The 27,102-nt window shown below is 39.2% G+C and overlaps 1 protein-coding gene across 3 annotated transcripts in view; it reads right to left on the bottom strand.

The window, feature by feature from the left end:
* TPP2 (tripeptidyl peptidase 2) overlaps window positions 1-13,723 on the bottom strand; it is a 52,716-nt gene extending 38,993 nt beyond the window's left edge. For 2 of the 3 annotated variants that reach the window (XM_039730408.1, XM_039730407.1), the window contains exons 1-9: window positions 13,476-13,723; window positions 7,443-7,571; window positions 5,630-5,725; window positions 5,116-5,220; window positions 4,340-4,464; window positions 3,494-3,657; window positions 2,106-2,260; window positions 1,018-1,094; window positions 362-489 (exon numbers count right to left, since the gene is read on the bottom strand). In XM_039730408.1, coding sequence (XP_039586342.1) covers window positions 362-489; window positions 1,018-1,094; window positions 2,106-2,260; window positions 3,494-3,657; window positions 4,340-4,464; window positions 5,116-5,220; window positions 5,630-5,725; window positions 7,443-7,571; window positions 13,476-13,637 — 1,141 coding nt within the window. In that variant the 5' untranslated portion in view covers window positions 13,638-13,723. Of the gene's footprint in view, window positions 1-361; window positions 490-1,017; window positions 1,095-2,105; window positions 2,261-3,493; window positions 3,658-4,339; window positions 4,465-5,115; window positions 5,221-5,629; window positions 5,726-7,442; window positions 7,572-12,359; window positions 12,450-13,475 lie in introns of those variants that run through there. The other variant, XM_039730409.1, reaches the window with a different exon arrangement.
* Window positions 13,724-27,102: the final 13,379 nt, after the last annotated feature.

Consider the following 27,102-nt stretch of genomic DNA (forward strand, 5'->3'; position numbering starts at 1 on the left):
AGCAGCTATGGGTTGGAGCAAAGTGGTGTGCTTAGACAGTTACAATTGAAAAAATAATCCTGAAATATTCAAGTGAGTCAGACCAAAGATTTCTTTTGCAAATTTTATACAAAGCCACATTAAATCAAGACCATTTGCCTCCCACCTCTTTTCCACATATGTAAGGTCTTGAACTGTAAGAAGATAACAATCTAAATTTGTATACCTAAGCATAGAGCAAGTGCCTCTCTCAGAATTAACCTTGTAGTACAGCAGGCAATTTTTTAGATTAGTTTAGCAATCAAGCATCTAACAAAAGTACAAAGTTTGAAAAGACAGAAGCTGAATACTGTCAAAATTTTTTTCTAAATGAATTATTTACCTATTACACTAGATGTAGTTCCACCAGGACATCCAACTGTAGAAAGGCAAGGACCATTATTTCCTGCACTTGAAACATAAATTACATTGTGTTTCCACACTGCTTCATTAATCACTTCACAAATTCTCCTAAAGTAAGAGAAATAAATGAATCATTTACTCAACAATATTGCTTTCTTCCACAGGACAAAGCTCCCATTTCTAGTACAACCTTTGTCCATTCACCAAACAAGGAAGCTTATGCAGCCTGCTTCCCACACCTAGCAGAGGCGGTTCCAGTACAGAAGCTGACCACAATAATATCTTCTGGTTTCAAAAAGGAGTGAAAACTATGTAGTGATCCTAGGTCTTCAAAAAATACCCCACATATCATAGGGTGTTGCAACTATAAAAGTTCTTTATTATGCTAAAATATTATTTGTATATGTGTTATAAATCTGTGTATTATATATTTGTATACAAATTATAAATGAAAAGCTTTTTCAATGGGTTTACTTCTTTCAAAGCCAGTTTAAAATTTATACTGCACAGTTTCTAACTTATGAATCATGTGAGCCTGGATGATTCACTCTTAACACACACTTGACTTACAGAAAGTTCAACAAATGCAATTCCACCTCTATGAAATTAAAATACTTTAACCACAGCACTACTCACCCAGAATTTGGCCAGTGTGTTGCTTCTCCATAGCTGTAGTTGACAAGATCACATTTGTATTTTATTGTTTCTATCATCTGATAAAGTAAAAATGGAAGTCAAAATATGTGCTAGTCAAAGAATGAAAGTGACTTCAGGAATGACAGAAAACATTTGCTTAAATTGATTTGCTACATATCTAAGAAAGATATATCTTTTGAATCTAGAAAATCATTTACTGCAGCCAGATAAGAGCTATTTCCCCAAGAAATTAAGAAAATTAAAAAAAAACCTATTCCCTGAAAAGTCTTATTCTTATAGCCTCATTTTTCCCAGCCATAAATGAAGACCCTAAGAGATTACCTAAGAAATTATCCTAAGAGAAAACTGCATACAACAGTATTGTCTCAAGAACATAAAATTCTCCTTTCCTGCACAGTTGGACTGAACTCCAAAAAGTTGCAAAAAATTTATTGTTCATGTTGCTACATCAAAATATCCTATGGACCACAAGCACAGTCTTTTCATATCCATTTCTTGAGTTAAATTTTTCCTTATCAACTCATTACACAGAAAAGCTCTTGGGTCCTTCATCACTGAAAGGAATGCTATTTTTCCTCACTCTTAAGAAAAAGAGTTAACACAAATACAGCAACATAGGTAGATACTTGCCTCTATTTTAGATTTATTCTAGATCTGAGTAACTATAAAAGATACATGACAATACAAAGAACTTCAGCAAGTATGCAAGTAACTTCTCTCATGCATCAAGCTAGTCAGACACTGCAAGTCTGTTAGCCAGGAGTAACTCTAAGAGCTCTATGCAACAGAAGTCTTGTTTTATATTAAAACACTAGTCTTAAATTATGGTTTAAAATACATTCTAGCTGGTTTTAGGGGTTTTGGCTGTGCTATTTATTGCTTAAGGGTTTGGGGTTGTTTTTTTATGGGGTGGCTTGGTTGTTTTTTTAATTTTTGGTATTTTTGTTGGAAATACTGTAGAGCCATAAAAATAAAGCCCAAATAAACAAATAAGGCCTGAAGTTTCACAACATTCTACACTTAAATCACACTGCTCAGATTAATAATTTCTTCTGTTAAATACCCACAGCTCTTATGAGACCAGTGCCAGTTTCCATTGTACTTAGTCTCGTGTCACCAATCTTGATTGCAAGAATCTGAGCTCCAGGAGCCACACCATTCCGTTCTGGTTCTTCTGGAAAGTATCCAGCTGCAATACTAGCCACATGTGTTCCATGTGCTCCTGAGCAAAGGAAAAGCACCTATTTTTAGTGAACTTCATTTGTAAGAATTCAATATGCTACAGCTCAATTAATTTTCACTTATTGAGCTGTAAGCACATAAATCCAGTCAGTGGCCAGTCACCAGTGCTGCTGATACCAAAAGGGTGACAGTGTTCACCAGGACTCAGCAGTGGAGCCAGCCCTGGTCAATGCTTTTTGATGGTCTGGACAAGGGGATTAAGAGCATCCTCAGTCACTGTGCAGACAACAACAGGCTGGCAGGAGTGCTGATCAGCTGGAGGGTAGCAAGGCTCTACAAAGGGAACTGGACAGGCTGGATCAATAGGCTGAGGCTAATTGTATGGGTTTCAACAAGGCAAACACCTTTTTAAGGAGAGAAAGGAGGCAGCAGGAAGAGAGGAACAAAGTATTAACTTAATTCCACTAACAAAAGTTACTTTGAAGGCTCAACACTTCCTACTCAAAGTTATAAATATTACACCTGAGACAACTCAGGTAGCAGGGATTAAGAACAGAAAACAAAACTGCACAAAAACATAGAAAGGAACATCTCAAATAAGGTACCATCTATTTAGAAACCTGAACTGCTTATGTAGCTCTACTGAGATGGGATAGTTTCATAAGAAATGAAGAGCACTTTTCAAAGCAAATGCATCCATACCATCCCACCCACTCAGTTTGCTTTCAAAACAAACCACAATTATTTAAAGAATACTCTAGAACAGCTTCAGAGTGGTTTGAGCTACAGTTATAGTGACATGTGACATAAAAAAAAGTTTGTATAAACCTAAATTAAGATCAATACCCATTTTGTTCATGGGTATTATATTTAAGATTCTTAAAGTATACAAGTACAAAGGAGAGCAATTAAAAATCAATCATCACTCTAACAAACATAACAAAAAGGTTTTTTTGAAAGAAGGCTCTCTTTAGTTGAGCTTTTAAGATGCATGTACATGTTAAATACCTAAGTATGCATCTTCTACGTATACATGCTTATGTACACAAAGTTGACAATAATTCACACAAAAATGGAAGGAAGTTTGGTAATGAGCCATCATTACAGATTTAGTTCAGCAAATAGGAGTATTGATCTTGAAAACCATAATAACTAATGCTGTACTGTGACAGCTGCCTCAAGCCACCCCAAATATCAGAAACAAGACCCAATACAAATTACTGCTTCTCATGATACCTATTTAGCAGCAAAATGCTTTAAGATTTTCATTTACCTCCACTTGTCACAATAGAAAGGAGGTTTCCATCATCGTATATATTCACAGAATAATTCAACATCTCAGATGTTCCAAAAGATCCATATTCCTGAGCCTCTTTATAGGTTCTCAGCACTGTACAGTTAGTTAAGTCACCACTCTCACTTGTATCTATGCAGGCTCTGTTGATAAAAATAAACAAAAAAAGACAATGTCCCAACTGCTGCAAACTTTTGGTTACCTACCCTCTACAGCTGAGCATAGCCAAAAGAACTCAAGAAGTTTGGTTCTGTGTTTATGGTATCTTTAAATAGTTCTTTGAGCAACTACCTTAAATCTTGGTTGTTTATACTTAAGATTCAGAAGCTACGAGTTATCTAAATAAACTGATTTTCAAATTCAAAGCAAGAGTATTTGAAAAGCAAGAGTATGAAAACTTATGCAAGTTCAAGGAAAAATTTTACTAAAAGTAGATGTTCGGTACTGATACACAAACATTTGAAGTTTTACCGTTTTGTATGATGTACATTATCAAAGAAGTGCCATGTTACATCCTGAAGTCTGTGCACAGACACCTGTTTTATTTTATATCACTAATGGATAGTCAAAACAATTTTATTCTGCTTCAGAATAAAAATCCCATAAACTTACACTCATATCACACTGTCTTCAACAAGACTTTATTCTACTCCATCTTCATTTGGGACTAGAATTTTGTCAAGAAACTCAACTGACACAGCAGGATTATTTTAAAGCAAAAAATACTTAAAATCTCTATAAAGAGGGCAGATATAAAAGGTAACAAGTCTTCGATGCCAGCTATTGTTTTATGTAAAGAACAAGACATTTAGACAAGTCATTTACCTCCAGGTCTCACCGTCATACCACACTACACAATCATATACTGGGCCAGGATCACTGTATTTTTTCTCAAAAGAATTCAACAATTCCACTTGATTTTGGAGTTCTTCCTTTATTAGCTTATTTACCTAATAAGGCAAACAAAATTCAGTTAGAGTATTTCCAAAATTATCACAAGATATGTAATCCTACGTTCTTTTCTAGTGATATACATTTTTTCCATTACTTTCTCAGGAATGTTAGACTATCATAGGAGTCACAAAAATCTACAGGTGCAATGGCTTTCAACAGTGCACTGTGTATTTTTGGCCTATTATGTACAACTACTTCTAATTTCTGTAAATGTAGCATTATTTTCTTAAAGACTATTAAACGATAAAGTAGTATCTGTGGCATTTCTGGTACTTCATTGAAATAGTACACAGTTTACACAAGAAAGAATATCTTTAGAAAATTCCAACTTTGAACACAGCAAGAATGGTGGCCTCAAAACATAGCACATTAAATTAAAAATGAAACTTACTGAAAATATCCAACAAATTGTTTTAAGTAATCCTATTTTCATACTGGAGACCAACTCTCAAAAGTAAACAACAAGCAAACTGAACAACCATGCATATAAAGACTTAGAAAATTAATCAGAAGATACACTGGCAAATTATCTGCCAAAAGAGTCTCAAGTACCTTTCCTTCACTCAACTAATGAAACATTTTAATCCTGTCAACCAGTAACAAATTGTTGCAAGGAACAAGTTCATAAATTTAGACTTCAGGCAAACCTGTGAGGGAGAGCTATGAGCAGCATCAAATTCTTCTTGTTTCCTACAAGCCTCTGCTAGAGCCAGCCTGTGAGCAGGATCCCAGAGCTTTTCCTTGCGCTCCTTCTGCAAAATAAAACAGAGGTTTCTCAACATACTAAGAAATATATGGCAAAGTATGAAGTCTATAAAGGTAATTTGAAAATTCTGATTTGAGACAATGGCTAAAAAAGTTCCATACAATAGCATAAATAAGCATAAATTGCCACACAATTAGAAAAAAAAGGCTATCCGTATTTTCTGTACTTCTCGCCTCAATGGACCACTGTGAGGAGGATTTCTAAGCCACCTCCTGTTTCTCTGAAAAAATCACAGAAGAAATAGAATCAATAAAAATCAGAGAGAATAGCTTTCAAGTGCTGGTTAGCAATCTAAGTTTGTTAGCAAATCACATGTTGCAGTGTTCTAACAAAATTAAGAAACAGAACTGTAAAATATGACTATATAGCAAAAAGAAAAGATAATTCATCCTTACCTGAATCCTCTCCTTAAGAGCTTTAGGATAGATATCATAGCCATTTTTTATGCCAATGTGATATTTGCCTGAAGGATTTACCCAGTTTGCTGGAATCTACAGAAAAGTACATTTAGAAATAGGTTACCTAATGGCATTAAAAGAACTCCTCAAACAAAAAAGCCCAACACTGTGTAAGAGAGCTTAGCAGAACAAATCTGCAAATATTGCAAATTTAATTCTCTGTCTCCGTAACAGTAACTACTGCACTGTTCCAACAACATAACATGGCATTTTCAGTTCAGCTCCCAAAAAATCAGTATCAATTCATGTGACACAGCCATTGAGCATCTTTAAGCATTATTTGCTCTGATAGACTACTTTTAAAACACAAAGCCCCAGCTTTACTGAATTTGCTGGGCAGAGGTCTGGGGAAATAACAATACTGTAAGTGAAACCTAACATGAGCAAGTATGGCTGGAAGCCATGACAAACACCTGAATATCTCTGAATATCATCTGAATATCTCTATAATCTGGTAATTTAGACTCTGCATATCAGGATATGCTCATCCTAGTAACAAAAGTAAAAGAGCAACAGATTCAGCCTTACAATCTTTGCAAAATTAAGAAGAAAGCTGACACGGATCTCTCTGGAGAGATCCAAAGATGAGATGCCCCCATATCACATCACCAATCCAATCAGGAAATCAAGAACATGTTAGCAACATCAGTTCTGTGTACCCAAGACCTCTACTGGATTTCGTGTCCTTTCTGGAGACCCTACAGCATTTCTGCTATGCATAGAGAGAATTCAGTGAGTCTACAATGAGGTCCTCACAGATTTTTCAGTCTCTAAATCTATTCACCACAAGCTTAACAGAATTCCACTTGTAGCTTATGCAAATGTGGAAAATACTACCACATTTCAAGACACTACTGTGTCTGACATTTTTTAACATATTAGCACATTTTCTTAAGCCAGTTTCCAAAGCTGTATCAGACACTATTTTGAACAAATAATTAAATTATTATCAGGCCCCCCAAAAAGCCCTGTACACACTCCTATTCAGCTACAGACCATATCAGAAATAAAGACACAAAAAGTGTAAAAACCACTAAGCAATCTACATGAAGATGAGTAAATGCAGCATTAGGTTTGGGTAAGATCTGGTTAGCTGTTATCAGTTGGGCTAGGGTTGATTTTCTGCACAGTAGCCAATATGGGGCTGGTTTGGATTTGTGCTGAACACTCTTAATAACTCAGGGATGTTTTAGCTGTTGCTGGGCAGTGCTTGCACAGAGTCAAACAGTGTGCAGGCTGGAGATACACAAGGATTTGGGAGGGGACATAGCAAGGACAACTGATCCCAACTTGACCACAGGGATATTCCATACCATATAGCATCATGATCAGCATATAAAGCTGGGGCAAGAAGGAGAGTCATTCAGAGTGACGGCATTCATATTCAGGTCACCATTTGTGTGGAGCCCAGCTTTCCTGGAGATTGCTGAACACCAGCCTGCCCATGGAAAGTGGTGAATGGATCCCTTGTTTTCCTTTGCTTGCGTGCAAGGCTTTTGTTTTACCTATTAAACTGTCTTTTATCTCTATATGTAAGTTTTCTCAGTTTCACCCTTGTGATTCTCTTCTCCCCATATTGCCAGGGGAAGGCTGAGTGAGAGTCTCTATGGTGCTTAGCTGCTAGCTGGGTTTAAACCACAACACCTGGCTAAAAGGAAGTGAATTCTGTAAAAACCAAAACAGGTGCTAAATTTGCTGTTAACCAAAGAAGACGATGTCCTGTTGTGTCTCTATACCACCAAATACTCACCTTTAAAGTTCTTCCAGAAAGACCAGTAATTTCTCCATCTTTAGGTTCTGCAATGGTGCAAGTAGTTACATCACCACTGCCCGTAGTGTCAATTATATCAATTATCTTCGGTTTCCCATCAGTTGTAATCTGAAAATATGACCACAGAAAGATTGGAAAATGTACTTGATTACCCTTCAGCACACAAACCAGGAAAATTTTGTTGTTAAAAATACCAACTAGCTTTTTCAGACACCAACCTTTAACTGAAGGACATAATCAACTTGAACCCAAGATAAGTTTTCAAAGAACTAAGACCAACACATCCCTCTTTCTGGTTCATAAAAATCTACTTATTTCTAATAAGAATTTAGAAAAGAAAAAAGTAAAAACATTGTATCACCAAAGCACAGGCAGCCTCAATTTAAAACAGAGCTTAAATTTGCAAAAAATGTATTTGCAAGAACTACTATTTGTTTTCATATTATTTGTTGTGTTGCTTGTGACCCCTCATTCTGACAAATTTTATAGTAATGAGTGCACAAGTAAGAAAATGACAGGTGCTGAAGTACAAGCTCTCACAAACTGTAATCTATTAACTGAGCTTAAAGGAACCTAAAAGGGACAGAAGTTACTATTACCTTAGTTTTCCCATTTCAAAGATTCTGCTTTGTGTTTTAATCCACTTGAACTGTTAGTGGCTACAGCTATTTACACCTAATACTTCTGTAAGGAGTCTGGAAAGATGTTATAGCAGACTCCCAGGACCTAAAGAGAGCCTGTAAGAAACCCGGAAGCAACTTTTTACATGGCACAGGCAGTGATAGGACAAGGAAGAATGGTTTGAAACTAAAGGAGACTGTCAGACTAGTCATAAGGAAGAAACTTTTCAGTGTAAGAACAGTGAAACACTGGAACAGGTTGCCCAGAGAGGTAGTGGATGCCCCATCCGTGGAAACATTCAAGGTCAGGTTGGACGGGGTTCTGAGCAATGAGATCAACTTGAAGATGTCCCTGCTCCTTGAAGGGAGGTTGGACTAGAGGCCTTTCAAGGCCCCTTCCAAACCAAACCATGCTATGATTCTATGAATTGATCATATAGACATATTTTTACAGTTCTGTATCAAAGAGTGATTTAAAAAAAGATTATATCAATCATCTTCCTAGTATTTCCTATACATTAACTACCCTGAAAGTGAAAAAAACTTCGTATTCAGAAAAACAGCAACATTTGTTGTTTTCTACCATTTAAATATATGGTATTTTTGCCTTTATTCTCTATCAGTAATTTTGATGTTAGACATAACATATGGAAGGTTGTTTTGTTCCAATAATGATCTGGAATTATGAATTTAGCTACTGGAAGCTACTGACACATTCAAATTGTTTTATAAAAGTTACTCTGCTGTTGCCAAAAGGACAAGAGTCAGGTTCTTATCACATCTCAGCAAACAAGGATAGATACTTCCATGGTCTCAAATCCTCATGGCTTAAAAAAAAACCCAAAACAACAAAACAAAACCCAACCAAAACCCATACAACCCAAAAAACAACCTCCCAGAAACTTAACAACAAAAAAAAACCAACCCAGACAAGTAATAAGCAACACCCCCAATAAAAACAGGCTTAAGCAGCTTCAAAAAATAAAAAGAACCAACTCCAAATATTCCAAACCCACAGCAACCATAAAAACAGCATAAATTTCAAATCAGCATCAATCCCAGAAGATAACAAATTCTGCTTTTGAAGATAACAAATTCTGCTTTTGAATAAAGCTTGCTAGGGAAGAATTTTCATGACAGAAACCAACACTCTGCTCATACAAGTTCAAGTTCACTGGAGAAAATCTTTAGAGCATCTTAACCTGGTAAAACATCAACTGAACAGTAGTTACATAGTAGTGAAAATTTACTTGGGAAACTGCATAGGCACTAAACCATACACTTTTCAAACACGTGTATTTAAGGTCTTCAATGTTGTCCACAAGTCACACAAACGTCAAGAGCTGCTCCAATACTAAAGCAACTGCAAGCCAATCCTGACATTAACACCACTGGACATTTTTCAATATGCCTCTACTCAAAGCCAACTATTCAGTGATCAAAGTACAAGAAAACAAGAATGAAAATGTAAGCCAAGGTGACTTGCTTGAAGGAGGCAATTTATACAGCAACAGGTGGCCAGAACACAGATTTATGCTGCAGCAAGCTTGGGTAGTTTTAGAAGTTGTTTCCTAGCCCGAAAGACAACTCCTACACTAAATGGCTCTCTGCCTCCTAGCTGAAACCTAGCAGGCCCACACATGCACATGAGTTTGCACTGTCAGAACCAAGAAATCAGAGTCTTTCAGTCAGACACAAGAAACTCAGAGTTTCAGCTGGTCTAAGGCTCAATTCCTAACAGCAGCAATCCCAACAGGTTCACGGTAATTTAGTGCAAGTAACCGATACGGCGGCTCCTGCTACCATGGACTGCTCCTCGGCACACTGCCCACCAGCAGCAATGCCAGAGTGAAACTCAAGAGTTCAGCTCAGTTTTCTTTTGCAAATCTTGTCATTCTGAGTTTAAAACTATAATAAAAAATAATCAAGCAACCTTGATCAACTCCCTTAGGTGAACAGAAGAGTACTGACGTAATATACTGATTACAGACAGAAGGTATATTTTAGTACCTTTTGCATTAAAATTAAAAAAAAAAAATTTAAACAATTAAAAATATTTTATACTGTGTTCAGAAAAAAAACCCCCAATCCTACCTTAATTATTATGGCTTGCCTACAGGCATTTGAAAAACAAATCAGTAGTTTAAAACTGAAAACTACTTTGCTGTTTATACAATTCTGCTTGAAAGTTTAAAGTCCTACTTACAAGTTAGTTCTGACTTTGTAAAGCAGATAAATTAGTAAATTGAGAACACTAACATTAATCTATGTGCATAATCCTGGCAAATGTTCAGTTATAACAGAAGTAGAAGAGCACCAGCATCTATGACAATCACAATGAAAGAAAAAGGAAAGCCAGATGCATTTTAGCATGTTTTTGCCAGCCCATACAATCACTGACTCCAGCTGACAGCTATTGCAGCCACAAGAGATGAACAAGTTCTTCAGCACTTTGGTCACGGGACAGCTGATCATCATTATCACAAATAAAATAACCTCCAAGCAATTTTTTTAACTCAGTGCTGAAAACCAAGTAAAAACGAACTACCTGCTACAGCTAAAAAGTTGTCGCATAAAATTACAAATTAGTGATAGTAAATAATAATTCCAAATGCCACTTCACAAAATAAATAAATCTGCAAGAAGCTAAGTAAACTGACTTACTTATCATGAAACGTAAGAAACCACAATAGGAACAGGGAAAGGGAAAAGGACAGGGTGGGGCTGAGCAAGACCATACACATACAACCGCAACACTCCATTAAATGCACCTAAAATTTCATCAGTCACTGTGCCTTAATGAGGCTTCCAAACAATGACTTGGCAGACAGTAGGAAATACATTCTACCAAGAAGACTGAAAGGGGGGAAAAGTCACAGGAAAGAAGCAGACAAACTAAAATGTACAGTTGGTGTCAACTGGTGGAAAAGCAATGGAAGAGGAGGTGAATGGAATTCCCTACAGGGCACTGGTTACAAAAGATTCATAAAGAAAAGAAAAGTACAAGCTAGATTAATGTTTTTTTATGTGTCAAAGAAAGCCAACCAACAGACAACAGATCTAAGAAGGTTTTGTTAACTATTCTCTCTATAGCAGCAAGCATCCAGGGACGAACAGAAATGTAATGGTATTTCCCTGTTAAACTCTGTCCCCAAATCTTTCTGTGCCTCAAAAATGGAACAAACAGTGCTATCAATGTTTACAAACCAAGTCACAGAATCAACAAGCAAAGGAACCCTATCCAGGAATGAAACACTATGGAGCAGCAAAGAAATTAACTGTTTTGTTTTGACTAAGAACTCCACTATATCCAAATCACAGTAGCGCATTTTAGTTTGTAATAATTACTTTCATTAACCAGAACTCAAAGTTGCAATACCAATTAACCTTGCTATACGTTAGCACTGATTCACCATCATATAGCTCTAACTCTATGCCAGGCCAGGGATTGACAAGAAAACTGACAGTAAAAAAAAGCAGCAGCATCAAAAACAGGGGTGTTAAAAAAAGAACCCTCAAAAATTGTCCCAAGGTTAGAAACTACTTCTTGCAGTACAGCTATGCTGTGTCACTGCCTATGCCCAGGACACTGATTCATTGCATTGAGGCAAAATGTAAACTGGCAAATGCTCCAGAGAGTGAGAACATTCTTTTGCTGAAGAAACACCTACAAAGCTACTCTAGACTGGGTGCTGCCTATGCCTCCTTTATAACTCCCTGCGCACCAAGTCTCCCCAGCTGTACTTCAGCAAACCCCTTAAGCCAGGTGCATTAATTGGGAAGTATGGAAAGATCACACAACTTCTTCACACATTTTTCTAACAACCCTGCAAACTTACTCTCACCCACTGCAACATGAATTCCACATCCTGCTCTCCAAATCTTACTTCTTCTACAAATCTTTTACTGCACTACCTGAAATTTTATCCTGTGTGTAAAGAAAGTAAGTTGGAGAAAACTGATATGGTCAACATGGAGATCATGATGCTTCATAAATACCCCTTTTGAGCTTTGGGTTACCTATATCAGAACAAAGCTTCCCACTACTGCCAGTAAATTCATACTGGGGTTTTGTTGTTGACCACTGCTCATGCATAACCTCTAGAAATGTAGGGTTTTTTGCTTTTATATGTGAAATTTCAGAACTATGCACATCATTCAATTTATATTCGCACTTTCCTAATTGTCTTCCATTACTTTCTGCTCTGCCCATGGTATTATCATGCTTTCCTTTTGGCTAGTTTTCATTAAGATTTCCAATTACTCTTCCACTTACCCACAACTTCTTACCAAAAGCACCAGCTTCATTTCAGCTTAAATCAATCGAATTTACACCGGGCCACTCTTTCCCTCCATCCAACCTGTCCTCTTAACTCATCCTCTAGTTTAACTGCATCCCATAAGGAGTCATTTCAGAACATGGAACTAATGATCTGCCAGGGTCAGGTCCCCGAATGAGGTCACTTAGGAGTTAATTCTACACCAAAGAAAATACAGAAACCAACACAAGCCCTGCTTAGTCAAAACAAAACAAAACAAAGGATTCAGCGTCCAAGTGAGCTGCGTACAACTCCGAATCCTTCTTCCACGGGCTCTTCTGCCATCACTCAGACAAAACATGTTGACAAGAAATCAAAAGCAGCGGTGACACAAAAGGCTACACGGAAACTTACAAGAATAAGAAATATTATGAGACAAGGGTTAAAAGAAACAAGTGCTGAGAAATGCCCAAACTGACATCACACACACAAATTTACAAAACCGACATGGAGACACAAAGTTGGCAGATCAAAAAACAAGCTGGCAGAATCGAATTTGATACAGACTGTTATTGCAACAAAACGCACAGGAAATACAAAGAGAAAGACGGGTATGCAAATTGTGCCAGAAATACACTTTCCATGTAAAAGACCTAGGCGGCTGTGTGTAGCCTCGAGGTACCTCGAGCCCAAGTACCGCTAAGGTTTAACAAAAACACAAAGCGTTCTTTTATAATGAGCTCTGCGCGAGAGAAGGCAGCCCGAGAAAGAGATTTAGGTGCCACAACACGCCTGTGGATTAGAGTGCCATAATACGCCAAGGAGCAGGCACCCCACAGCAGCAGCACCCGGCGAGAGCGGTGCGGAGCCCCCGGCCCTCCCGCACCCGAGCCCCCGCTCACGCGTGCTGGGCGGGAACCGCGAGCGAACGCCCGGCCACGAGTCCCGCCGCAGGGACAGTCCCCGGGACAGCCTCCGGGGCCTCCCCTGCTCCCGCCGCCGCTGCCGAGGGCCGCTCCAGGGCCATGGCCGGCCCCGTACTCGTCCCCGCCCTCCCGGGGTCGGTCCGGCGGGACCCGGGAGCTCCCTGCGAGCCGCGGCCGTGACTCAGGGCCGCCGCCGCCCCGCTCTACCTGCATGCCCGGCGCCCCGGGGTCCACGCCGGTGTCCAGCACGGCCAGCAGCACCCCCCGCCCGTCGAAGTCGGGGAAGCGGGCGAGGAAGGCGGCGGCGCCGGTCTCCTTCTTTGGCAGGAGCCCGTGGAACGGGAACGGCTCCTCGGCGGCGGCCGCCATGGCGCGAGACCGGGGCGCGGGGCCGGCGGGGACGGGCTGCGAGAGGCCACGGGAGGGCGGCGCATGCGCGGTGTCCCCCCACCAGCCCGCGGGGACGCACACCCCCTCGCGGTCCGCAGCGCGAGCAGCACCGGGGCTAAACTGACCAATAGAGCGCCGAGGAGGGCGGGCCCTGCTGTGCAGGTAGCCAATCACGGGAGGGACGCGCTCCACGCGCCGGGCCTGTGGCGGCCACGTACGGCAGCGGCGGGAGCCGAGGGCACCTTCCAGCGCCGCCCCGGGGCTCCCGGCCGGCCGCGGCCTCGGGCCCCGCCCGCAGTGCTGCGGTGCCCGGCGTCCTCCTCATCGAAAATGGAATCACGGAATCACTTAGGTTGGAAAAGACCGCTGAGATCATCAAGTTCAAGCAATGACCGAACGCCGTGGCACTGTCAGCCAGACCATGGCAATGAGTGCCAAGTCCAGTCTTTCCTTAAACACCTCCAGGGACGGTGACTCCACCATCTCTCCGGGCAGCCCATTCCAATATCTAATCACGCTTTCTGTGAGGAATTTCTTCCTGGTGTCCAACTGAACCTCCTTGGCACAGGTCTTGCGGCCATTTCCTCTCAGGCGGCCTCTTGCTGCCTGGGAGAAGAGGCCGAGCCCCGCCTGGCTGCACCCTCCTGCCGGGTGGGCAACCAGCCAGCAGGAAGGTCTCCTCTGAGCCTCCTTTACTCAAATGACCGATGTGCAAACATTTACTTAGTGAGTTTTTTTCTTCTTCTTTTTCTGCTGATTCATTGTTCAGCATAAATAGGCCAGTACCAGTTCAACTATTTAGCAAAGAGCAGGGAAAAAACCCCAAACCAAAAACTAACCAGCCAGCCAAAAATCCCCAAACAAACAACCCCCCCAACTACACAAAAACAAACAAACAAACAAATCAAGGAAACCCACAAAAACCACAACAACAAACAAACCCAAAAGACTACATAAATGGGGGAAAAACCCCATCAAACCAAAAAGACTACCTAAAGGCTACAGGAAGCTCAAAATAAAAGTTTTGCTCAAGTTGTTAAAGGAAAATCTCAACTTTGAACAGAGATCAGAAGTTTCAAAGGTATTTTTCTAGCTTTCATGCTCACATATAAATTTGCAAAAGAACCTGAACTATGGAATAGCAGAAAACACACAGAATGTCTTTCGGAAAGATGCCTTGTTTGTAGTGTCTGACATGTGCCCCTTCAGCCATTTTAGCTGGTAATAAGTGTAAACCTGCTTGATTTCTGGGGGATCACTTTGCTTTCTTCAGGCAAGTTTCTATTTAGAGTCACCTTGGCAGACAAAGGTATTTGTGAGTTCACTGTAAAGCAATGGAGATTTTCACTTATGAGTTCTTCTGTTTGTGTATTTTTTATTTCACAGATCTGATGAGATTATTATTGAACATTTATCAGATATTAATCTTCATTGAAATGGAGCTGGCATTTATTCCTTCACTAGAAGAAGTGGGAGAAGGTTGCTAGCAAATAGGGGTACTTCAGGTTTTTTCCCATTTTTTTCAGCTACCATCAGCATTGTGTTCCAGCTCACTAATGGTTTTAGAGATCCATGTGATTTTTATGCAAGTACTAAAATAAACCTGGAGAGCACTGCCTTAAAAATACACAGTACTAAAAAAGTGAAAGCTGTACTGTATGAACATAGCATGTAACTCAATCTGCTTCCCACTTTGGTTTTCAGTCATAAATCAAAATGTTACATTTTGATGTCTAGATACCATGTGCTTAATTTTCTTAGAATGCTGATGGTGTTTCACTGCCATAATCACTTTTTTTTTTTTTCAATTACGTAAAACTTTGATCTCACTACAATGGAGAGAATTTTTCTGACAGGGTGGCTGTTCACTTGTTTAATATCTAATTCACTGTCCATTTGAGTTGTTTTCCTTCTGTTTATTACTGCTAGTGCATCTCACTGGGAGAAGCTTGTATTTCTGGTAGCTTGTTGACATGAACAGAAGTCTCATATGTCCTATTCCTAGTATACTTTGAGACATTAAACTACAAAAAAATATTTCAAAATATTTCACATCCCATTCAATGAAAAAGCTGTATGTTATAATTTGGAAACATTTGTTACTTGCCCTGAGAATTTCTTCTCCATTCAGTTGCCTTGGCCTCAAAGTACCACAAACAACTCATCTAATTAGCAGGTACATATTGTTCAGGTGTGTATAAATTATGTGCACTGCCAAGTAGCAGGGCAGGTTCTGCAGGAAAACCTAGGATTTGAGAAAGGTGTGCCAATCAATGTTTAACAGACTTGAAAGTGATACCATGAAAAGAAAAACACTTAATTTTGGCGACAGTCTTCAAAAAGTAGCTATTTTGTTAATTGTATGATTACAACTGTAGTGTTAGGGCATGAGCTTAAGGATAAAGTTGTGCATCTTACTGAGACTCTGCAGATCCTGAGCATACTGAGAATTTTAGAATTTTAAACTTAATCTTGTGCTTCTCAGGTTTCTTATGTTTAGTGTGCTAGGTCAATAGTTGGAGTAACACTCCCAAGTCTTCCACTAAAACATGTCTTTAGGCACCACATCTTAATCTATTCAAATACTTCCAGTGATAGTGATTCAACCCCTTCCATCATGGGCAGCCTATTCTAGATGGAGAAAAACTTTTTATCAGGACTTGTAGCAATAGGGCAACTAAAAGGGGGTATATTCAGACTAGATACAAGGAAAAGTTTGTTTTACAGTGTGAGTGGGGGAACACTGTAACAGCTTGCCCACAAGAGGCGTGGATGCCCCATCCGTGCAAACATTGAAGGTTAGATTGGATGGGGCTCTGAGCAACCTGATCTAGTTAAAAATGTCCCTGGTCATTACAAGGAGATTGGACTAGATGGCTTTTCAAGGTCTCTTCCAACCCAAACCATTCTATGACTCTATGAACATCTGACCAGTTAGCTAGATTTGCATGGGCATGTGATGCTCCAACAGATTCTGCTCCGAATACTCCCAATATGGATGTTCTTCTAGGTCTGCATCTGAGACCTGGAAAAGCTATTCTGGTCTTGACAGCCTGAGTGATTCCTAATATTGCTCACTTGTCAGGCCTGTCAGGATAAGGAGCTGCCCAGCGATCACCTTTGATTTCATGCGGAGCCTAATGCACTGTGGATGAGAAGGCTGAGGACACCTGCTGCATCTTCTGCCTGATGTTACACCCAGAAGTCCCATTCTGGGCTTCAAATCTCTTTTCTGTCTGAGTATGCATCTTTCTGCAAACAAAATGCTCCAGCTGCTGCAGGGTTCTCTCTGAGTCAGGCAGTTCTGTTTTGCATGGAAACATCCCAAAGTGAACCTGAAACAACATGACCTAATATCTTTCTAGTACGGGCACTGACATGAATGTAGAAGTGCTGGGCTGTTTGTTCTTTCTCTAATTAATGTTAAATCGTTCTATTCAAAGTATAAATTGGAGTTGCGCATGAACTGTTTAAATTTCAGTTGCAGCAATTACCTTAGTCACTGTGTTTCAGATTTCACCCACTCTTGCAACCCTCCCTAAGTTACAACATGTGGAGAGGAGGAATCATCCTACCAGTTAGACCGTGAGAGGATGTGTTTGATCAAATTGTATTAGGCAAGGCAGGCACTTTAGTGTTCTGAGTGAGGTCATTAATTACCAAGGGGCTCAGTAGATACTCTTCCTTAGTCCCCCTTTATAAGGGAGGACTGGCTTCAGGGAATAATGGGAATAGATGATCCTTGAATGAGGTGGATGTCATGATATGACTTAATTCCCGCCATTGCCTCAGTCTCCCTTCCTTTCCCATTGGCTCTTGCTATTGCTGTGTAAGCATAAACCAACACAAATCGTCCAGAAGAAGCAGTTTCCCACTCCTTCCCAGCCTGATCCTTGGCCATTCTCTCTTATTCTTCTGCTCCCCCAGTCACTTGTGCTGTTGTGGCTTCTTGATGGAACTGATAAAGGAATAATCTGGCTGAAAACTATCCCACATAAGTGGTTTGGAACTGGTACCTGAGACAGGCTGCTGTACCGCCTCTTCCATGCTTTTGCTGGTGAAGAGTAGAGATGATCCAGCACAGCGCTCCTCAGGTGAACACACCATGGAACTAAGGCACTGCATGAGGCAACTTGGCCACTGCACACTCTGTCAGGGAAACTGGATTTACAGGATTTGGGTTTTGGGTTTTTTTTTTTACCAGGTTCTGTACTGAGCCTTCTACAAAGAGCCTGCATAGCTACAAGCCTGTGTAAATTTTTTTGTGTATATCTAATAAAGGTTTTTGAAGAAGGCACATCCCAGTTCTTTTTCCCTTATTTACTAGTGAACAGTTCAGTCCTTGAATGGACAAGGTTATCAAATCTGCAGAGTGAACCTTTCAATGCTATTTCTTCACAGAGAGGAAAACATTTACTCATTTTTTAGTCGTGATATCTAACCTTCCTTAATGGACGATGTATCTTTAGCTTTGTCTTCTGAAAGTTATTTACTTGATTGGGTCAATTTGCCCTTCCTTTGATAAATATAAAATAAAAAGATAAAAATCACATTCATATAAAATTATGAGGTCATTAGTGAACAACAGCTGGCATTACTCTCCAACATAATCATATTTCAAGTATGTCTGTCAGTTACCAGAATGAATTCTTATTGTTCTGTGTCACAGACTCTTGTGGCCTAGCTAATGTCTTTGGGGTATGCTTTAATTTACAAACTTGTTTAAAATTGTCTGAAATTATATCCACATGGGCAGAATATAATAAGAGGATATAATCATAAGGATAAGTTCATATATTACTTTAAATACTTTCTCAGTAATGCTGCTCAAAGAAATTATTAGTCCTGAAAACTCAGGAAGGTAGGATTCATTTAGCACTGACCTCAGCAAAAAGCTGCAGCTGCAGTTCAGTACCAGTTGAGCCTCAAACATTTAGTGGTCTTCTGTGGCAAAGTTGTTAGTAGGGTTGCATTTAAAAAATATAATTCTGTGACAACAGAGTCACTCCTTTAACTGTGCTGCAGAAATGAGCAAAGAAATTACTGACTATAAATGCATACTTGTTATTTCTAGAGCTGAGCATTCATATTCATTTGTCATGTTTCTCTGAAGCTTAAAACAGACTTCAGTCTTTTTCCCAGATTTGGCCTTGTATAGCTTGCAGAGATTTGTGATAGAAATACAAAGATTAATAGAAGGAATTACGGATGGCATTGTATGTATATAAAAGAAACAATATCAAACAAAGGTTAAGAACGTCACATGCTGATAACCAAGGACACAGTAAAAATCAGTCAAAGGGGTGAACAACAAGGAATCCATTGTTTACAGCAAGATCAGAAGGCCTGAGTTTTCATGGGGCCACAACATGGCAACACTTAAGTAGAAAACTCAAACTCTGCTAACAGGAGGATGACAGTAAGGTTGCAGCCACAAAGATGCCCAAATGAGGATACACAGTCCATAGGTATCAGTCTTCCAAAAAGTATATGGAGGAATCTTTAAACAAGATTCTGAAGCATAGGTTTATGCCATAGTGACTAACTCACAAAGTTAATTAAACCCCACTATGTCTAAACCCCACTGTCAGCAAGAGAAATTCAAGGGGCTTAATTAGAAGTGGATAGCTAATGTCCTTTGTCCCTGTGTCATGTGTAAGTGAAATTGGCCAGACCACTGGAATGCACACATCTTGGTGCAAATGAACATGGGAATGCAGAAGAACAATTTATGAGATAATGAATATAAACCATCAAAATCGGTTTTGTTTAATGTAGGTAGCATCTTCTTCCTCCAGCTGGTTTCACATTGATTGTTGTTGTTTTAAAATTTTTGCAGTGTCAGGAATACTGTACTAATAGGGTGATTGCAAAAGCAGTTGGTATTTCAAGCGGTATTCTGTTGCATGAAAGTAATTTTGGAGTTTTTAGACTTTTAATTAGTTGGATTTTGTAAGACACCAGAACTGCATTTCTTTTAAATTTATGAAATACAAATACACTTACGAAGACAAAATTCTGTCATTGTTTGACCCCAGTTGACAGCTAAGCCATATGCAGACTCTTGCTCACTCCTCACTCCTGGGGTAGGGGAAAGAATCGGAAAGGTAAAATTGAGAAACCTTGTGTGTTGAGATAAAAACAGTTTAATAGGTAAAGCAAAAGCCATGCACACAAGCAAAGCAGAACAAGGCATTCATTCACCACTTCTCATGGGCAGGCAGGTGAAAGCCAGGCATCACACACAACAAGGGCTTGGGAAAACAAGCAACATCACTCCAAATGCTCCTTCCTCCCTCTTCCCAGGCTCTGTATGCTGAGCAAGACACCAAATAGTATGGAATATTCCTGTGGTCAGTTGGGATCAGCTGTCCTGACTGTGTCCCCACCCAGCTTCTTGTGCACCCCCAGCCTGCTCGCTGGTGGGTAGGGTAAGAGACAGAAAAGGCCTTATAGACTCATAGAATCTCCTGAGTTGGATGGAATCCACAAGAATCATCAAGTTGAGCTTCTGACCCTGCACAGGACAGTCCCCCCAAAAAAGGTTTGACTCTGTGTAACCACTGCTCAGCAGTAACTGTATATCCTTGTGTTATCAACACTGTGTTCAGCACAAGTCTAAAATACTCAGGCTGTATTTCTTTCTACTAGCAGCAGCTAGTAGAAAGAAAATTAACTCTACCCCAGCTAAAACCCACAGACTTTAACAAATTTAAGTACAACAATTAATGCTTATTAATTAAGCTCTTTCTCAAGATTTCCTCTGTGGGTTTAAACTCCAAAACCCCACCTTAGAAAGGCTGAAAAATGCATCATGGATCTGCATAAATATATGAAATATGTACATATTTATTATAATGGAACTCAGGAGCTTTTGTCTGAGAAATGCTATATACATTTGGAAGTAAATATAGGAGGCATTTGAAATTAAGCTTTTTTTAGTCAGAAACTACACAATATGGCAATATTTCCAGATTTTCCCATGAGGTTTCCCATGAGCACTTTTACAGTATTTTTGACAATGTTTTTGTTTTTGTTTTTGTTTTTTTGGGTTTTTTTGGTTTGATTTGGTTTGGTTTGGTTTGGTTTTTTTTGTATTTTTTTAGTTGGTGAGCCTACACAGAAATGGAAACATCATCTGAGATAAAAAATTCTACTTCTTATCTCTAAGGAATAAATTTGAATATCAAATATCTTTCTTTGGCTTACTGTAGTAGGAAATGGACAGCAGCTGTTGGATTGGAATCTCTTCAACAACATAGTCATCTGGAGGTTTAATGGCTAGGATGTGTTTCTGTTTTGCAAAACATGAAAACAACACCCCCTCAGTCACTGTTTTTGAGTAATGTAATGAATTAGATATTTGTTAAAGTTCGCCTCTTGAGGGCAGTAAATATTCAGAACTACAACTCGCTCATGTTTCTTAGTGGTGTGATAAAGAATATCCTGGATTTGAAATAGACCGGAGTTAGCTTGTCCTTTGGCTCTCATGGTTCAGAGAAAGATTAACTTACAGCTCTACAATTCTTACACAAAGCCTGAAAGTTTAAGTGAAAAATGTAATATATGAAATCAAGGCTTCACCTTATAAGCCAGCTGAGAAAAGAGTAACCAAGTAGAAGCATATAGAATCATAGAATCATCAAATCATCAAGGCTGGAAGAGACCCTTAAGATCATCAAGTCCAACTGTCAACCCATCCCTACCATCCATAAATTCCAGCCTAAGTTCTCTGTTAAACTAGATCAGCCTTTTCCTCCAATGACTTATCTTTCTACACAGAGGGATAACCTGCTCCTGAATATTCAACAATTCTTTTTAAAAGTATATCCAGCCTTCCTGAATTCCTTTGCCCTTCAGAACTGACTCCCAAAGGGCTCTGTCAATCATTGTCCTCATTGTCCTAACCAGGCCAAAGTCTGCCTGTGGAAGTTCTGCTTCTCCTTATTTCACCCCTTATACTACCACTTCATGGTCATTATGCCCAAGATGCCCACTGACCACCACATCACCCACTAGTTATTCTTGGCTCACAAACAAAGGTCTAGCAGGGTACCTCTGCTGGTAGGCTCATTCACCAGATGTGTTAGGAAACTGTCTCCCACACACTGTCTCCCAGGAACATCTTACACTACTTCCTCTCTTCTGTGTTGTATTCTTAGTAGACATCTGGCAAATGTGTTTCCATGAGTACCAGGGCCAGAAATCATGAGACTTCTGGCAGTCACTTGTAGAATGCCTCATAAGCCTGTTCATCCTGGCTGGATGGTCTATAACAAGACTCCCGTACACATGCGCTGCTGAACTTCTCCCAGGATTTTTACCCATAGGCACTCAGCCTTGTCATCTTAATCATCATCCACTCCAATGCAATCAAAACACTCTGTAATTTACAGTAATGTATGGTAAAAAACTCTGTAATATACTCCTCTCTTGCTTCACCTGTCTCGTCTCTATAGCTTATAGCCATCCAACAACACTCATTGTCATAAAGTTTAAGATGAGCTTTTAAACATGACTTTATAATAAAGGAGCTTGATTGAAGTTGGTGTGAGAAGCTCATCTGAGCCTTAGACATCTCTGGTGATTCATGAGCTTATTTACACATGCCCAGCCAAGAATAATGACACCTGTGGCTATGCTCTGTCTACTGTGTCTTTACCATGGACACAGTGCAGTATCTCCAAACAGAGAAAAGGAAACAACTTCCAACCAGTCAGCAAAAACTACTAACATATGTTGTGGGTTTGCCTACTTATTGCTTGTGTGTCTCCCATGTGGCTTCATTCTTCAGTGAGGTCTCATGCCGCAAAACAATAAAATTTATTGCAGTGGTCAGTAAGCATGTGATGGGTTTCAGGAAGTATTTCTGCACCTCAACACAACATTTGTCACTGTTACTTCTTGTGCTGGTCAATGTGCTCCACCAATGTCATTGTGCAAACTCAACTGTCATTAGCAAATTCAATGCAAAAGTAAAGAAATAATCTTTTTTTCCTCATTCATTAATTAATAAAAGAATACTTTGAACAAATGCACTGAATATAACTGTGACTTCTGTGTAGTCTTTGAATGAAGCTAGATAAAAGACAATTTGACAAGTTTAAGTGTAACCTTTAACTACTGGCAATGCTACAAATACACATTGGTATGTCTCATTTTACTGTTGCCTAGATTTTATGAATAGAAACTCTATGTTTCAAAACTTCTCTTTGCTTTTGACACAGAATATGTGTCTGACCAGGAATGACCTGCTTTCCTTGAATTTACTTCAGGTACTAGAAAACATAATGCCTTCAAAATTGGAGAGTCATGCAGAGATCCTGGAAATTATGGAAGGAGTTTGAGTCTCCTCTTCTTGGTCTTTAGCTTACTCCAGCTCCCAGGAAAGCTGGATATTGTTCTCAGTGTGGTATTTCTGGTTTGTACCAAATTACATCCTCAAGGAGTACTTACTTGCAGTCTTGCAGCAAGAATGTATACTCTAGATGTGTTATCTAAATCCCATGACTCAAATCCCCAGGTAGGTTATATGTATTTGAATTCGTCATTCATTGTGATATTGAAGAGTTCATGATAACACAAAGAAAATCTGTGAACTATTCAATATCGCATGAACACAGGGGAAGTATCTGAAAAGAACATTGTGTAGGCCAAAGGAATAAAACTCCCTGTGAATGAGGTGAAAGGCAGTGGGTGTTGCATGTCCATGCAGGCTTGCAAAGGAGATCTGACCTTGCAGCGTGAACTGCATTTAGGCTGGGGAGAGAGCTTAGCCTCCATCACATGGAGCCCCCTCCTGCCTGTGCCTTGATGAGAGGCCAGAGAGCAAGATCAGGATTGGATGGATCATTATTTCATCCTGCATAGGGCTGGACTGGGGAACCACACTATCCCTTGTCCATACATAGTGCCATACACTCCCTTTTGTTGAGGAACTCAAGGACTGGATGCTGCTGGTCATTCTTCATTGCAAATTCAGGCACTGATGGCCCTGGAGCAGTCAGAAGGCCAGCTACTGTGGTAGGTGACTATGCTGGGAAAGCTGGGGAAATCAGTATTGCCTCTCTGAAATCCTTCAGAATGCTGGCCATGGGGCCGCTGTGTGATTCCTGGAAAGGTTTCTTTTTCCCTTTCCTTCTCTTGGTAGATCCCTCTTTTGCCAGAAGAGCAACTTTTCCAACCTAACCAAGTTTTTGTCCCTATGCTCTAACAAGCCCTGAAGACTTAGTTTAGGGAGTTGTTGTATGTGCCTGCTTGCTGTAATATATGGCAAGCCTCTGCTTCCAAGGGTGTAAAACCCTCAAATCTTTGATTATTCTGGCTATATTACCATTTTACATGTTACAGTTGACTAGATTAATAAAGGGCATTATACCATGCCAAAATCAAAATGTTTTCTATACCCATATGAGTACTTTAAGTGCTTTCTGTCTTTTTTTCTCACCTCCACTAGTGTTGTAGCATTTTTTGCTCTAACAGAATTCAGAATTATAAATGTCTGATTTTTGCACAGATATATGTGTGCCTTTCTTATACAGGTATTTCAAATTTTAGTAATGTGCATACACTGTAAATAGAAAACATAGCATTTGATACTCAATATTAAAAATGTCTCAGATTAGCCATGCAAAATATATAGCAATAATTAACTTTATTGCCATTAGATGTCACTGTTGCCCTGTGTATACATGACTGAAGCATCACTCACTATTCTAAACTGTAGTCCCCTAAAAAATCCTCTGCTATAACTCTACAGCTTCTAGTCCTTAATGCTATACATTGAGTATTCACCATTTCTCTTAATAATTGAACTTTATTAAATGTAAAGCAATGAAAATACATTATTTCATTATTTTGAAGTCTTAATCATTAGATCTTTACATTAGAAGAAAGACTTTATTTCTAGAAAAATAAAATGCTTAATCAATTAGTTGATTTTTTTCATGGAAGATCTGCTAGATGGTTTTTCATTCTTTAGTTTGATTAGATGCTCAAAATATTTTGAAGTTTAGATATAACTGAAAAGTGAAAAACATGGCTCTTTGTATGCTAATTTCTCTGACTCCAAAATAACCCTTAGAACGAATTAAAAATACATTCAATAATTTTATTTTTTTTCCTCATCACACCAATGACATGTCTATTTTTCCTTTCTAGATAACTAGCCCAAAATATCCCCTGGAGTCAGTCTTCTGTTTATTCTTGCCCATGAATTAGTGAGAAATACATATATGGTCAGCAAAGTGGAGTCACAAAGGGAAATTACAAATCATTATGAAATAAAAATCAGCTCAAAGTATGACTCAAAAAACTTCAGAATCCTCAAAAATAATGGAGCTACTTTACATGAGCTTCAAGAGATTGTGAGGCATAGTCATTACATGTTGATTTTTGTCAGTGCAAACAGTCCACAGATTTAAAAATATTTTTTGTTAACTGCAAAGGTGAAACTTCAGAGAAGATTAAATTCATGCCTAGTGTCTCTTATCTTCCCACTGCACATCACATTGGATAGTCTGACTCCCATCTCCTCAAGCTTCCTATAGATACTGGGGTAGCTGTGCAATGTTCCCAAAGCCATCTCTGCCCCAGGATGGACAAGCCCCCTGCCCCAGGGACACTACTCCAGCCCTGGCCATCGCTGAATTTGCTGCAGTTTCTTGATCCTTCCTCTGTTGGAGAACAGTATCTAGATGTATCTAGTGAGTACTGAGCAGAAGGGGACAACCGATGCCTCCCTGATCTCCTGGCTGTGCTCCAGGGATGCAGTCCCATATGCTTTTGGCAGTCTCTGCTGCCAGGCAATGCTGGTGGTTCCTGTTCAAGTAATTGGTTGAAATAAGAAACACAGCATAGGAGTAAGTTCTCAGTGCTTTAGATTTTAGGAATTACTGAGTTCTGCATGGATCTGTGTGAAACATCTACATGCACCTGGATAAGGGAGGTGGGAAAGTAAAAGTTTTCAGCTAACACCTGATCCTTGAGGGAAATGAAGGAAGAGTGTATTTTGTACATAAATCCTTCAGAGGAATGACGGCAAAGAAAGTGTATATCATATATAAAATGCATCATCATACATATATGCATGTATATCTACTCACAAGTGCCATTTTGAAAAGTTTTGGATGCATTGATGAAAGCACTAAATTAATACCTGACAGAGGTCAAAAATCTAAATATTAAATTGCTAGCAGAAGGTACAGAGAGTGAGGCAGAATATCATTATGCCATGGCTGTATGGTTCATTACATACAGTTCTGCTTGCTTCCTCTCAAAAGGGAAGAATAAAATAAAATGTCCAGAGAGGAGAAATAAGAAGAGAGAAGTGTAAGAAGCTTCAGAGAAGAGCACAGAGATGATCAAGTTCATGGATTTCTCAGTAAACTGAGATGCTGGAAGCAGAAGTCTAATCAGATGAGTGGTATGCTGATAGTGAATAGGAGCAAGTTCTTTGTATCCCCCAGTACAAAACCTGGCATGCAGCAAATAAAACTGGATGTATATCTTTGCACACAGAATCAATTTTCATGACATGTCATGGTTATTAAAATTTTAAGAGATCAGAGACCTCATGGTTCTTAGTCAAATAGCAGTTATGAATTCTTATGAACTCCTGAGTGTACACAGGCCAGAAAAATTTGAAGTAGTTTACTGTACAGGCAAAACATCCTATATATTCACTGTGTTCTTTCATATTTCCTTGAGCATCCCCCCTTGTTTACTGCCAAGGACCAGGTACTGGGCTAAAGGGACATCCAGTGTGAGTCAACATGGCTACTGTTACTTCATCATTAAAAAAAAAAAAAAAGTATAATATGAAGGAATGAAGAGGGACTTCTGTAAAGACTGCTTCATGCAAATTCAAAAGTTTATTTCTTACCTAACTATTGAAGTCCCTATAAAATGGCATTATAAGGAAAAAATAGCTGTAACAAAATTGTACAATAAAAATCCATATTAAAAATAGTATCTAATATAGTGTCATAAAGACAAGTAATTACTAAATTAATTACTAAAGTAATTACTTAATAATTTTCTAAATTCTAAGTGTGGCTCAACTACTGGCTGCTTTACAATAAAGATTGAGTATATACTATGTACTAGAACATGGCTTCCAAGAAGGTTTGCAAAACTCCTTATGTAATTTCACTGGTTATCCACAAAAAAAGAGCAGTTTGGTCTATTAGTTGGAAATGACTCTTTGATCCAGTTCTTTCCTTTTACTGTTTTGAGTCTGCAGTCAAAGAGTTTATATATTTTTCTTAGAAGGTTCAATTTGTCCTTTAAAAATGAATATTTTACATGTTGACACTATTTTTGTTTCTCAGTCTTAAATTGTTTTGCATATTATCTAATCTTTACCTCTGCATGCCCTCACATTTCAGAGCTCTTATTGTCTGCAGTCCTAAGGGAGTCAATCCTTTCAGATTTCTGTGAGATA

The sequence above is a fragment of the Passer montanus genome, unplaced genomic scaffold, assembly GCF_014805655.1.
Source record: "Passer montanus isolate IOZ18808 unplaced genomic scaffold, ASM1480565v1 scaffold72, whole genome shotgun sequence".
Classification (NCBI taxonomy): Eukaryota; Metazoa; Chordata; class Aves; order Passeriformes; family Passeridae; genus Passer; species Passer montanus.